Source organism: Carcharodon carcharias, chromosome 18 (genome assembly GCF_017639515.1).
Source record: "Carcharodon carcharias isolate sCarCar2 chromosome 18, sCarCar2.pri, whole genome shotgun sequence".
Taxonomy (NCBI): Eukaryota; Metazoa; Chordata; class Chondrichthyes; order Lamniformes; family Lamnidae; genus Carcharodon; species Carcharodon carcharias.
Window position 1 is genome coordinate 107,870,870 of NC_054484.1, and position 14,169 is coordinate 107,885,038.

At 45.3% G+C, this 14,169-nt stretch overlaps 1 protein-coding gene across 1 annotated transcript in view; it reads left to right on the forward strand.

Moving 5' to 3' along the window:
- The first annotated feature begins 4,205 nt into the window (after window positions 1–4,205).
- gemin8 (gem (nuclear organelle) associated protein 8) overlaps window positions 4,206–14,169 on the forward strand; it is a 40,210-nt gene continuing 30,246 nt past the window's right edge. The window contains exons 1-2 of the mRNA XM_041210695.1: window positions 4,206–4,276; window positions 10,351–10,789. Coding sequence (XP_041066629.1) covers window positions 4,223–4,276; window positions 10,351–10,789 — 493 coding nt within the window. The 5' untranslated portion in view covers window positions 4,206–4,222. The remainder of the gene's footprint in view (window positions 4,277–10,350; window positions 10,790–14,169) is intronic.

The window sequence follows — 14,169 nt, forward strand, 5'->3', positions numbered from 1 at the left end:
TGTCCACCCCTGTCAGAATTTTATACCTTTCAATAAATTATACTAAACTCCAGTGAATCCAGGCCTAGTCAGCCCAATCTCTCCTCATACGACAACCCTGCCATCCCAAGAATCAGTCTGGTGAACCTTCGCTGCACTCCCTCTATAGCAAGTATATCCTTTCTTAGGTAAGGAGACCAAAGCTGCACACAATACTCCAGGAGTGGTCTCACCAAGACCCTGTGCAGCTGAAGTAAGATATCCTTGCTCCTGTACTCAAGTCCTCTCGCAATGAAGGCCAACACACCATTTGCCTTCCTAACTGCTTGCTGCACCTGGATGCTTGCTTTCAGTGACTGGTGTACAAGGACACCCAGGTCCCTTTGTACATTAACATTTCCCAATCTATCACCATTTAAATATTCTCTGCCATTCTGTTTTTCATACCAAAGTGGATAACTTCACACTTATCCACACTATACTGCATCTGCCATGTATTTGCCCACTCGATCAACTTGTCTAAATCACTTTGAAGCCACTTAACATCCTCCTCACGGCTCACATTCCTATCTAGTTTTGTGTTGTCAGCAAACTTGGAAACATTACATTTGATTCCTCATCCAAATCATTGATCTATATTGTGTATAGCTGGGACCCAAGCACTATCCCTGTGGTACCCCACTAGTCACTGCCTGCCATTCTGAAAAAGACCCATTTATTCCTATTCTGTTTCCTGTCTGCTAACCGATTCTCAACCCATGCCAATATATTACTGCTAATCCCTTTCCCTTACATGGTCAGACATATCCGAGAGTATTGAGAAAGAATTGTTTTTGGCAATAGATCTTGAGTTGTCAAAGAATGAATTTGAAAAAAAATGGTAGTTTGCATGTTAAGCACCATGGCAACATTTGCTCCTAAGTTCTGCAAGTTTTTGAAATATCACAGCATTTCATATGGTACCATGTGTCGCAGTGTTCACAACATAGACCTGCTTGTCCTTCACAAACAAGACATTCATTTCTGATCATGCTTGTGCCACAGTACCACTTTTCCTTACCAGATAAGTTTTGTAGGTTTTTGTACTGGTCTGCTGAGATTTTGGCACACTTGACATGAGACCATCACAGATTAAATTCTGCCTTGTGGTTCTTAGCCTTAGCTTTGTGCCGGGACATTCAATTCACTGGCCCTGGGGTTCAGCTCACAGTCATCAGACAGAATAATCAAGGGGAACTTTACTGAACTTTTTCTGTCCGTTTATATAATATTCGTTAGAGTAGACCTGCTTGGACATCCATGAGGCGCTCATCACAAGCAGGGTAGAGAGCACTTTTGTTGCCCTGCATGCAATGGAAACACGTCCAGCGAGTGAACTCTGCTGAGGATTACTAACAGCCATATAAAATTGATTGATATTTTGTAGCACACGCAAAAGCAAGGCCTCATGCTGCATATTATAATACAGGTAGGAACGTAGGGCCGGATTGGTGATCAGCATCAAACTACATGGGGAGCAACACAGGATTTCAAAGGTCTCAAAAGTGTCAACTAGAGGCTGTTTGCTTCACAATTCAACTTCAATCAAGTGTTAGGTTATTTAAAACACAGCTGAAAGTAACCTCCCAGGTTTAGAGTTAAGGTTGATCCGATATATTTTGGTGTGCTTTTGCAGTTGGTTATGATAGCCTACCTCCCACTGTTTACAGCACCACCTCCTTTACCAAGATGCCCCCCCCATAGATCAATTTCCGATGAGTCCTCCCTTTACAAAGATAAAAGCAAAATACTTCGGATGCTGGAAATCCGAAACAAAAAGAGAAATATCTGCAACAACTCAGCAGGTCTGGCAGCATCTGCAGTGAGGGACACAGTTAACGTTTCGAGTCCGAATGACTCTTCAACAGAACTAAGGAAAAATAGAAGAGAGGTGAAATATAAGCTGGTTTAAGGGGGGGTGGGACAAGTAGAGCTGGATAGAGGGCCAGTGATAGGTGGAGATAACCAAAAGATGTCACAGACAAAAGGACAAAGAAGTGTTGAAGGTGGTGATATTATCTAAGGAATGTGCTAATTAAGGGTAGAAAGGAGGACAAACAAGGGACAGATAGCCCTGGTGGGGGTGGGGTGGGGGGAAGGGATCGAAATAGGCTAAAAGGTAGAGATAAAACAATGGATGGAAATACATTTAAAAATAATGGGAATAGGTGGGAAAAGAAAAACTATGTAAATTATTGGAAAAAAAGGGGGATCGGAAAGGGGGTGGGATGGAGGAGAGAGTTCATGATCTAAAATTATTGAACTCAATATTCAGTCCGGAAGGCTGTAAAGTGCCTAGACGGAAGATGAGGTGCTGTTCCTCCAGTTTGCGTTGGGCTTCACTGGAACAATGCAGCAAGCCAAGGACAGACATGTGGGTAAGAGAGCAGGGTGGAGTGTTAAAATGGCAAGTGACAGGGAGGTCTGGGTAATGCTTGTGGACAGACCGAAGGTCAACCCAGTCTGTGTTTGGTCTCTCCAATGTATAGGAAACCGCATTGGGAGCAACGAATGCAGTAGCATAAATTGAGGGAAGTGCAAGTGAAATGCTGCTTCACTTGAATGGAGTGTTTGGGCCCTTGGACGGTGAGGAGAGAGGAAGTGAAGGGGCAGGTGTTACACCTTCTGCGGTTACATGGGAAGGTGCCATGGGAGGGGGTTGAGGAGTAGGGGGTGATGGAGGAGTGGACCAGGGTGTCCCAGAGGGAACGATCCCTACGGAATGCCGCCGGGGAGGGTGAAGGGAAGATGTGTTTGGTGGTGGCATCATGCTGGAGTTGGCGGAAATGGCGGAGGATGATCCTTTGAATGCGGAGGCTGGTGGGGTGATAAGTGAGGAAAAGGGGGACCCTATCATGTTTCTGGGAGGGAGGAGAAGGCGCGAGGGCGGATGCGCGGGAGATGGGCCGGACACGGTTGGGGGCCCTGTCAACCACCGTGGGTGGAAAACCTCAGTTAAGGAAGAAGGAGGACATGTCAGAGGAACTGTTTTTGAAGGTAGCATCATCAGAACAGATGCGACGGAGGTGAAGGAACTGAGAGAATGGGATGGAGTCCTTACAGGAAGTGGGGTGTGAGGAGCTGTAGTCGAGGTAGCTGTGGGAGTCGGTAGGATTGTAATGGATATTGGTGGACAGTCTATCACCAGAGATTGAGACAGAGAGGTCAAGGAAGGGAAGGGAAGTGTCAGAGATGGACCACGTGAAAATGATGGAGGGGTGGAGATTGGAAGCAAAATTAATAAATTTTTCCAGTTCCGACGAGAGCATGAAGCAGCACCGAAGTAATCATCGATGTACCGGAGAAAGAGTTGTGGGAGGGGGCCGGAGTAGGACTGGAACAAGGAATGTTCCACATACCCCATAAAGAGACAGGCATAGCTGGGGCCTATGCAGGTACCCATAGCCACACCTTTTATTTGGAGGAAGAGAGAGGAGTTGAGGGAGAAATTGTTCAGTGTGAGAACAAGTTCAGCCAGACGGAGGAGAGTAGTGGTGGATGGGGATTGTTCGGGCCTCTGTTCGAGGAAGAAGCTAAGGGCCCTCAGACCATCCTGGTGGGAGATGGAGGTGTAGAGGGATTGGACGTCCATGGTGAAGAGGAAGCGGTTGGGGCCAGGGTACTGGAAATTGTTGATGTGACGTAAGGTGTCAGAGGAATCACGGATGTAGGTGGGAAGGGACTGGACAAGGGGAGAAAGAAGGGAGTCAAGATAACGAGAAATGAGTTCCGTGGGGCAGGAACAGGCTGACACGATCGGTCTACAGGGACAGTTCTGTTTGTGGATTTTGGGTAGGAGGTAGAAGCGGGCCGTCTGAGGATGGGAGACTATCAGGTTGGAAGCTGTGGGATGAAGATCCCCAGAGGAGATGAGGTCAGTGACAGTCCTGGAAACAATGGCTTGATGTTCAGTGGTGGGGTCATGGTCCAGGGAGAGGTAGGAGGAAGTGTCTGCGAGTTGACGCTCAGCCTCTGCGAGGTAGAGGTCAGTGCGCCAGACAACAACAGCACCACCCTTGTCAGCGGGTTTGATGACAATGTCAGGGTTAGACCTGAGAGAATGGAGGGCAGCGTCCTTTACCAAGATGGCCGCCACATAGCTCTATTTCCGGCGAGTCCACCCCTTACCAAGATGGCCACCCTCCCGATCTCCGCTCCATTCACGGCGCACGCTGCTCTGACCACGTGATCCTGCGACTGACGCATGTGCGAAAGGTCGGCCGGCCGAGCGAGGATGGAGGCGGGAGGCTGTCGTCAGGTAAATGTCGGCGGCCGAGGGTGTGGGAGCGTCAGAGCCCGGGGGGCAGGGAGGGGGCTTCACACACATACACCCCCCGGGGTACCCATCCCCTACCCCCGTCCCGCGGCCAGCAGCAACCCCGCTGGGTGTCAGCACGGACTGGGGGGGTGGGGGGAGGGGGGGTCAGTACGGACTGGGGGGGTGGTGGGGGGGCAGGGAGGGGGGTGTCAGCAGGGACTGGAGGGGGGAGGGGGGGTTCAGCAGGGACTGGAGGGGGGGTCAGCACGGACTGGGGGGGTGGGGGGGGGTTCAGCAGGGACTGGGGGGGGGGTCAGCACGGACTGGTGGGGGGGGAGGGGGGGGTCAGCACGGACTGGTGGGGGGGGAGGGGGGGGAGGGGGGGGGTCAGCACGGACTGGTGGGGGGGGGAGGGGGGGGTCAGCACGGACTGGTGGGGGGGGAGGGGGGGGTCAGCACGGACTGGTGGGGGGGGGAGGGGGGGAGGGGGGGGGTCAGCACGGACTGGTGGGGGGGGAGGGGGGGGGTCAGCACGGACTGGTGGGGGGGAGGGGGGGGTCAGCACGGACTGGTGGGGGGGGGAGGGGGGGTCAGCACGGACTGGTGGGGGGGGAGGGGGGGTCAGCACGGGACTGGTGGGGGGGAGGGGGGGTCAGCACGGACTGGTGGTGGGGAGGGGGGGTCAGCACGGACTGGTGGTGGGGGGAGGGGGGGTCAGCACGGACTGGTGGTGGGGAGGGGGGGTCAGCACGGACTGGTGGTGGGGGGAGGGGGGGTCAGCACGGACTTGGGGTGGGGATGGGGGTCAGCACAGACTTGGGGGGAGGGAGGGGGGGTCAGCACGGACTGCGGAGGGGAGTGGGGGGGGTCAGCACGGACTGGGGGGGGGGCAACACGGACTGGGGACAACACACTTTCGTATTCAGAGTGAAATCTGGAGCTCTTTCCGCCCATGAACCCAAGGCAGGTTGATATGATGAAATGATTTGGTAAGAGTGGAACGTGATATGAAATCAAGGTGAGAGGGAGAGAAAACCAGGGACCCTATAGACCCAGCTTGGCACCTGTTGTCAGGACTGTACTGGAGGTTATGCTGGTGGATAGGGTGGCTGAACCCCTTGAAAACGTTTAGCTAATCAGAATGAGCCGAAGAAGATTTGAAAATGATAGGCTATGCCTGGTGAGCTTCTCTCTGAGTATTTCTGTGCACTGCAGCTTAAGAAGCATATTGGCCTGGGAGGAATACAGTGTAGGTTTACTAGACTGACACCTGCACTCCCAGCCATTAGATTATAAGGAAAGATTACACATAGTAGGGTTGTATTCCTGGACTTGAGAAGGCTAAGTAAGGGGTGATTTGAACAGAGTTTTCCCGATACTTAGGGAACCAGCTAGGATAGATGGAGAGAAACTATTTCCACTGCTGGGAAGTCTAGAACTAGGGGGCATTGTCTAAAAATTAGAGCCAGACCTTTCAGCGTGAAATTAATAAACACCTTTTCACAAAAAGAAGTTTGGAACACTTCCACAAACAACAGTTGATGCCCAATAATTTTTAAATTTTAACTCTGGGTTTGATAGATTTCTGTTATCCACAGCGGTAACATATTAGGGAATGTGGTGCAAAGGTAGCCAAATGGAACCAGATCAGCCATGATCTCCTTGAGAGCCAGAAAAGGCTCAAGGAACTAAATGGCTTATTCCTGTTCCTATGGTTAGCAAATGAGAATAAAAATAGCAGACGGTTTCTTGTGAAAGTGATAAGCTTTTTGTAAAGAAAATTTAGTTGAACACTGCTTTTTAATTAATGTGTCTCCCTTCTGTATGTTCCAGTTGCATATCATGAATTTTGTTCTGATATATCAGTATCATTTAACATCCATATTTTGACAGATACTGTCAAGAATATGGCATAGTTATACCACAAGTACATAGGAACTTAAGAGCAGGAGTAGGCCTTTCAGCCCTTTGAACTTTCCCTGCCATTCAATGAGATCATCTGGTTCTGATCTCAATTCTACTTTCCTGTCTGTCCCCCATAACCCTTGACTCCCTTGTCTATCAAAAATCTGTCAAACTCAGCTTTGAATAAATCCAATGACCCAGCCTCCACTGACCCAGCCTCCACTGCTTTCTGGGAAGAGAATTCCACAGACTAACGACCTTGTGAGAGAAAAAAACTTTTCGTCATCTCCGTCTTAAAAAGGAGACCTCTTATTGTTAAACTGTGTCCTCTAGTTCTAGTCTCTCCCACAGGAGGAAACATCCTCTGGGTATCCACCCTATCGGACCCCCTCAGGATCTTATATGTTTCAATAAGATCACCTCTCATTCTAAACTCCAGTGGATATAGGACCAACCAGTGCAACCTTTCCTCATAAGATAAACCCTTCATACCGCGAACGAGTCGAGTGAACCTTCTCTGAACTTCTAAAGCAATTATATCCTCTTTCAGATAAGGACACCAACACTGTACACAGTATTCCAGATGTGATCTCATCAGGACAGTCCTCTAGATTGCGATTAATAGATTTCTATTATCCAAAGGGGCAACACATTAAGGGATATGGGGCAAAGGTGGCTAAATGGAGTTAGATAGCAAACAGTCATGCTCTCATTGAAGAACAGAACAGACTTTTTTTCATTCATTCTCGGGATGTGGGCTTCACTGGCTAGACCAGCATTTATTGCCCATCCCTAATTGCCCTTGAGAAGGTGGTGGTGAACTGCCTTCTTGAACCGCTGCAGTCCATGTGGTGTAGGTACACCCACAGTGCTGTTCGGGAGGGAGTTCCAGGATTTTCTCCCAGCGACAGTGAAGGAATGGCGATATATTTCATAATCAGTGGTGAGTGGCTTGGAGGGAAACTTGCAGCTGGGTGGTGTTCCCATGTGTTTGCTGCTCTTGTCCTTCTAGATGGTAGCGGTCGTGGGTTTGGAAGGTGCTGCAGTGCATCTTGTAGGTGGTGCACACTGCTGTCACTCTGTGGTGGTGGAGTGAGTGAGTGTGAATGGGGTGCCAATCAGGCAGACTGCTTTGTCCTGGACAGGGTTGAGCTTCTTGAGTTTTATTGGAGCTGCATTCATCCAGGAAAGTGGAGAGTATCCCATCACACTCCTGATTTGTGCTTTATAGATGGCGGACACCTTCTGTGAAATCAGGAGGTGAGTTACTCGCCACAGGATTCCTAGCCTTTGACCTGCTCTTGTAGCTACAATATTTATATGGCTAGTCCAGTTCAGTTTCTGGTCAGTGGTAACCCCCAGGATGTTGATAGTGGGGATTCAGTGTTGGTAATACCATTGACTGTTAAGGGGCAGTGGTTCAATGCTCTCTTGTTGGAGATGGTCATTGCCTGACACTTGTGTGGTGTGAATGTTACTTGCCACTTGCCTGCCTTAGCCTGGATATTGTCCAGGTCTTGCTGCATTTGGACATGGACTGCTTCAGTATCTGAGGAGTTGTGAATGGTGCTGAACATTGTACAATCATCAGCGAACATCCCCACTTCTGACCTTATGATGGAAGGATGAAGCAGCTGAAGATGGTTGGGCCGAGGACACTACCCTGAGGAACTCCTGCAGTGATGTCCTGGAGCTGAGATGACTGACCTCCTTCCTTTGTGCTAGGTATGACTCTAATCAGCAGGGACTTTTCCCCCTGATTCCCAATGACTCCAGTTTTGCTGGGGCTCCTTGATGCCACACTCAGTCAAATGCTGCCTTGATGTCAAGGGCTGTCCTCTCACCTCACCTCTGGAGTTCAGCTCTTTTGTCCATGTTTGAACCAAGGCAGTAATGAGGTCAGGAGTTGAGTGACCCTGGTGGAAACCAAACTGAGCGACAGAGGGCAGGTTATTGCTAAGCTTGATAGCACTGTTGATCTGTCGATCTATCTATCTGCAACAGTACAAGAGCAAAAACTGAGCATGCTAGATATCAAAGTACAGCAGTTTTGACAGACCAGACACCTTCAAACCCATCTAATCTGCAGGGAATTGGTGATGAGCCATGTTCTGTGTATGAATGGTTAAAGGTTTGAGAGCAGGATACCTATCTGTTGATGAATAGTACTTTGGGGAACTGAAAGGAATGGGAAATTGGTTTAAAGCTGGACAAGGGAGAGGGCACTGTAGTCAATGCATATACTACCATGTAATTTTCCTTACTAGAGCAAATTTTGACTTGGCCCTAACAGTTCATATACAAAATGAATTCTCCAAGAATGTGTATGACATGACCTGATGAGTTGCAACAAGCTTTAGATTTAGATTCATAATGTACCACTAGTATGGGTCCTCCAGTACTCTGATTTTATGTTGTAAAATATATATCCATATCTGGACTTAGCTAATGGACATTATTGCATTTGGGTGCTTCTGTTTTTAAGATCTTTTTCCCCTTTAGCTGTGAACAGAATAAGATTCCTTCAACCTTCAAATTGCATTTTAAGGCCAACCCCAACTGAAAAGAACATTCTCTGTTGCTGTGCTCTTCAAACCTTTTTGGTTAAAGGGCCTGGATTAGTAATCACAGCCTGGCCCACCTACCCTGTCAACCCGGCTAAATTATATTGCAGCATGCTTTCATAACATGAAAGGGCAGTATTAGTATATGTTAAGAAAAGCAGTAATTCCTTTCATATCAGTGAGATGTGTGTGCCTGTGAGTAGTATTGTGTAGTATCTTTCAGAATTTGTTGGTTCTAATTCTAATATCGGCAATAGGAAAGTCTGGACTAAAAAGGCTTAAAGTGTGTTTTTTTCATCAAAACTCTAGAATTCTACAATCCCCAATCTCATCCCAAAAGTAGAGAACAGCAGAAGGTTGGGACACTATAATTGAGCAACTTTTTGACAGCACCCCCCCCCCCCCCCCCCCCCGCCTCCGCCACCCCATCGGTCTTCATGCTGCCCTGGGCTGTACATGTGGCAGTTGCACTTTGCTCCCAGTTTACACCAAACCACAGTGCCAATGATTCATTTACTCTTGTCTTCACCTTCCCTGGAACTATTTGCAAATTATACTTGTTCTTGATGCCAAAGCAACAGGGGCTGTTACTGCGCTAATCATTAGAAATGCATTGTGAAGCATATGCTGTTTTTCATAAAACAATAAACAGCTGTTTAATCAGCAAAATAACAATCTATTCTGAATAGTGCTAAGAGTCACTTATACATTATTTTTGTTTTGTCTTCTACACTCGCCCAAATAAATTCAACCAAATGACAATGGAATAAAGCCGAGTTTGCTTCTAGTATCAAAAGGTTGCAGTGACAGCTTGTTACTCCCATTTGGTGCCCGGTAACTAGTTGAGAAAACCTTTACATACACTCAAAGCCAGCCATGGCTAGATAACTTAAATCAGGGTCAGCTGTGAAGTAGACTGCATGCACTCACTAAAACAAAAGCAAGAAAGCAAAAGTGCAAACGTTTTAACTCGCCATGAATGTTGCTTGTCCGAGTGTTTCCAACAATTTCTGTTTTTATTACATGCACAATTAGAAATAATTTGTTTTGAAATTTTGGTTAGAGCTTTTCAAATCAAAAGCTGTCATATCCTGTATGAAGAATTTCATTGTGAGACACCCTCCTTAAGGGCCCTACCAATTTCTTTGTGCTTGCATTTCTTGTAGTACAGTCGGACTGTTGATGACTTACATCTGCCCATTTCCTTTCCAACATTTGTCTCAAGCCAACATGGTTAAACTGTAACCTTTGCTCATTCACACTTTTAGTAGAGTGGACATTAGCCTACGATAAACGATTATCTACCTAACATTCAATCGGTGTACTGCTTTGTACGCAATCTTGCATAAAAACATCGACAAATAGAATCCCATATCCACTGCCTGCACAACAGCTAGTGTTTTAGTAACTGAAGTACTTGTAGCAATCCTTTTTATTATTTTCTTAGCTTCCCAAGCTAAAGTTTGTCAGTGTCTCGGCTGGCCGCTTGGGTATTATACCTGTGGAACCGTTATTGTAACATTAGTGACTGTCTTCAGGAGAGAAGGAAAACATTGGAAAAGAAAAAAGATAAACCAGTAATTGTATGTATTTTCTTTTAAACAGGGTGATGGGATGAGACAAACATCGGATATTTGGTACAATCATAAAATGTACTCCAGATTTTGGCAGCATTATCAGCTAGCTATGGGATGGCTGCAGAAACATAGACGGGCTTATCGCAAGGCAGTGGAATCACTTGAGTATTCTCCCTGGTATAATGCAGAACCAGCAGCAACTCGCTTTGCTGACTGGCAGAATGGATCCTCGTGCTACTCTTCAGGATATACTTGGCACAGTGAGCGCAGCCAAAGCAGGCAATGGCAGTATCCACACGGTTCAGAGATCGAAGTCGAAGATTTGGACAATGAAGCCAATTTGAATGTTGACAAAGAAGGGGAAACAGACTCAGATAGTGAAATAGAATGTGATGTCAGCAATGTGGAAATAACGGAAGAATTACGCCAGTACTTCAGACAGACAGAAAAACATCAAGAGGAGTTAAGTAAGTGTTAGTCATTGTGTAGCATTTTCTATTTGGAATATATCTCCATGACCTGGATATGTGTCGTGGCTGCATCCTTTCCATGTTTCTATCTATTCTTGTGACCACCTGTACCCCTTCCAGAAATTCATCCTGCCATCTCTTTGTGACTCAGATCAGAAACCCTATGATATGTCATAGGTTGTTATATTTCCAATCTGGCACAGTGTTGATGCTTAGTATGTAGCACCACTAAATCCATTTTGTAGAATATTTCATGGAAGCAGAGGTCCAGTCAGGGTTTGCACTCATTTTTGCCTAACTTTAAGTGTTCTTTGTTTATTTGGTCCAGATGTCACTGCACTGTTACTGTCCGGACAGACAAGTAACTTTTCATAGATATCAGATAGTGTTGTTCTTGAGCAGGGGATAACAGATAGTGTTGTTCTTTCCTCCCCCTCCTTTTTTTTTGTCTGGTTGAATAATAACTTGTTCTTTTCCAGAAAACCGATTGGTAAAGGATAGAACTGGAGCCAAACATTACAGAGTTATATTTATTTACAGGGTTGTACGTTGATAGCATTCGCCTCCTACCCAACTACCATAGTCTTACTCTTATCTATTTATAGAGTCTTTTAAGTGAATTCCTGGTTAATGACCACCATTGGCATACAACTAATATATAGTTAACGGATTCCCTTCTACCTCTATAAATAATAATTATGTTAATATATGCCAACCGAAATTTCAAAACAGTTTAAATAAAAACAAAACTTCCATATTCTGCATGAAGCATTACCTTGTGAGAAGCCCTCCTTTAGGGCTCTAAAAATTCTTCTTTCTTTCATTTCTTTGTGTAAAACAATCAAGAAAGTTGATGACTTGCATCCACCCTTTTCATTTTAGAGATTTCCTTTCTTCCCAGCTATTGTTTCACGCCAGCAAGGTCAAACTGTAACTTCACTCACTCTCACTTTTTGAAGAGTGGATTTTATCCCAGAATGAATGATTATCTACACAACATTCAGTGAGTATACTATCTCCAGTGTTCCCCTTGTACAGAATCTCATTGAAAATGTTTGCCAAATAGAATCCCATGTCCACTGCTCCCACAAGAGCCTGTGTTCCAGCAGCCAAAGTGCTTTTAGCAACCTGATTTTTGATACCTCTGCCACTGAAGGTGGGTGGGTGAATAGCATATCTCAAAAACTAAAGTACAGATTTCAACAAAAATTGGTACACAGTGTAAGGCCCAAGAAAAAACTGGTTAGATTTTGGCAAAGATGCAGATCTGTGGATCTTGGGAGTTATTTTAAAAGATGAGTTAACATTGGGAGATAGGGCGAATTGACTTTTTTAAAGAATGTTTTTGGTTATTTCATTTAGAATGTTGTTGATTGTTTTCGAATATTGTGTATTGTCTGAGCTGCTGTGGTGGGATTTGTCGCAGTTGTCAAAATAGGAGAAGAGTTTTCAGAGCAAGTTGTTGGATGTGGATTGATCTGAAGCCTCCTTAGTGAAATGGAAGCCCTTAATAAAAAGATTTCTTTTTTTCAGCTTTGTAGTTATAGAGCATCAGCCTGCAGGGAAAATCCCCAAGGAAGAGCTGCCTAATTGTAATAACGTTGAATGTGGCAGAAGTATGCACTCCACTGAGGGGCCCTCTTCACTTGTGTTCTTAGCTACCCAGGCTAAGGGTCAATATTTCCCATTTTCACCCATAAGAAATATTATGAAACCAGCTACACTAGAGTACACATCAGGAAGATTACCATGGGAGGCATTGCTAAAAATGACCAGTTTCATGTTCAGGTGACCTAAGGATAGGAACCTAAGCCAGATTTAACCAGATTTAATTGTCCTAATGTTTTATTAGCCCTTTAAATCATTCTGTACCTTAGGATGTTTCATTGCCATACTTAACTCCAACACTTCCAAACTAGTATGTGGTGTGGTCTGAGTGGACAGTCAGCCCAACTTATCAATAAGCTTTGCAATTACTCTGTCTCTTCTTTAGATGAACATCAACTTTCTGTGATGACCTATTAGCTAGAAGGGGAGCAACACTTTTTAAATAGAATTGTTGATTTAAAGTTATTCTAGTCCTACTTGCTTAACATCTAAACCAGTATAATTACTCACAATTTCAAATCTTAAATTCTAATCTAATCTTATGAATAATATGCTTCTCAAGTTCCATGGTACCACCCCACGAGAAATAACCAACATACATCATGAAGATGCCTGAAAGTTTTCCTTTATGATACCGATAAACCATTGTGGGACCTGCTTTTAGTTAAACACAACCTATTTTCAGCAAAGCAGATATCACCGGAAAGTACCATACCCTGGAGGTGTAATTTAGGCAATAGATGCTTTTGTTTCGTTTCCATAGTTTCCCTTCTGCATTTGCCTTTATTATCAGTTTCTGAAACATTTCTTTCTGAAAAGTGTCACCCTGCAGAAATGCGGCTTTTCTATCAATTGATCTACAGTCGCATGAACGTGTGGCTTAGGTATTTTCAAGGTTACTTTTCCAGCGAGAATCCACTGCAATACCTGTGTCACACAGTCGCTCTTAAAACCCCTGGCAACTTGTCTCACTTTAGTCTTATAAGTCCTATCTGTAAAGATTTTTTCAGTCTATGTGACAAGGTTGGTTGCCCCTTATTTGCTACCTTAGGATAAACTCCAAACTCTCTCCAACTATCTAATTCCCTTTCTTTTGCCTCTCTTAATAGTTTATCCTCAAGTTTCAGAAACTCGCAACCACCAAAACTTCACAATCATGAGGATTTCTGCTCCTAGTTTGGTTCAGAGATTGTTCTGTTGCCTTTATTTTATTGTGTAAACTATTCAAGCTACACCCTTTACTTGCACCTTTGTATATTGAGACGACTACTGCAGGTTCTCCCCCTCACCATTGGAAGCTGTTTTTCTGGTTCATAATCTATTCTGACAAGAGAATCACTTCCGCACTCACTATCAGCACTTGCACTTTTTTATTCTCCACTCTTTTAACCCATCCTGCCAGTCCCTGGATTCACTGCTTGGCCATCATCATGAGTATCCAACCAATATTTAAACTTCCCAGCAGCTTTTCCTGCATGTCCCACGATTGTCACATCTTCCATTCATGGACCCCTCTGGGCAGTTGGCCTCCTGTGTATCGTGGTCACTCATGTTATCTTTATCTTGCCCTTGATCTACTGTATTCTGTTGCTCAGGACCTCCATCACAAAATGCACAAGCATTTGAAATGTGCGGTGCCTGACTTATTTCTATCAGCTGCTCAGAATTTCTGATTTTGTAATTAATTCTGTTTAGTCATGAGATTTGAACCTCGGTAGTTTGATTGTCATGATTCCAAATTACCAATTACCTTACCAGGACCTTTCCAG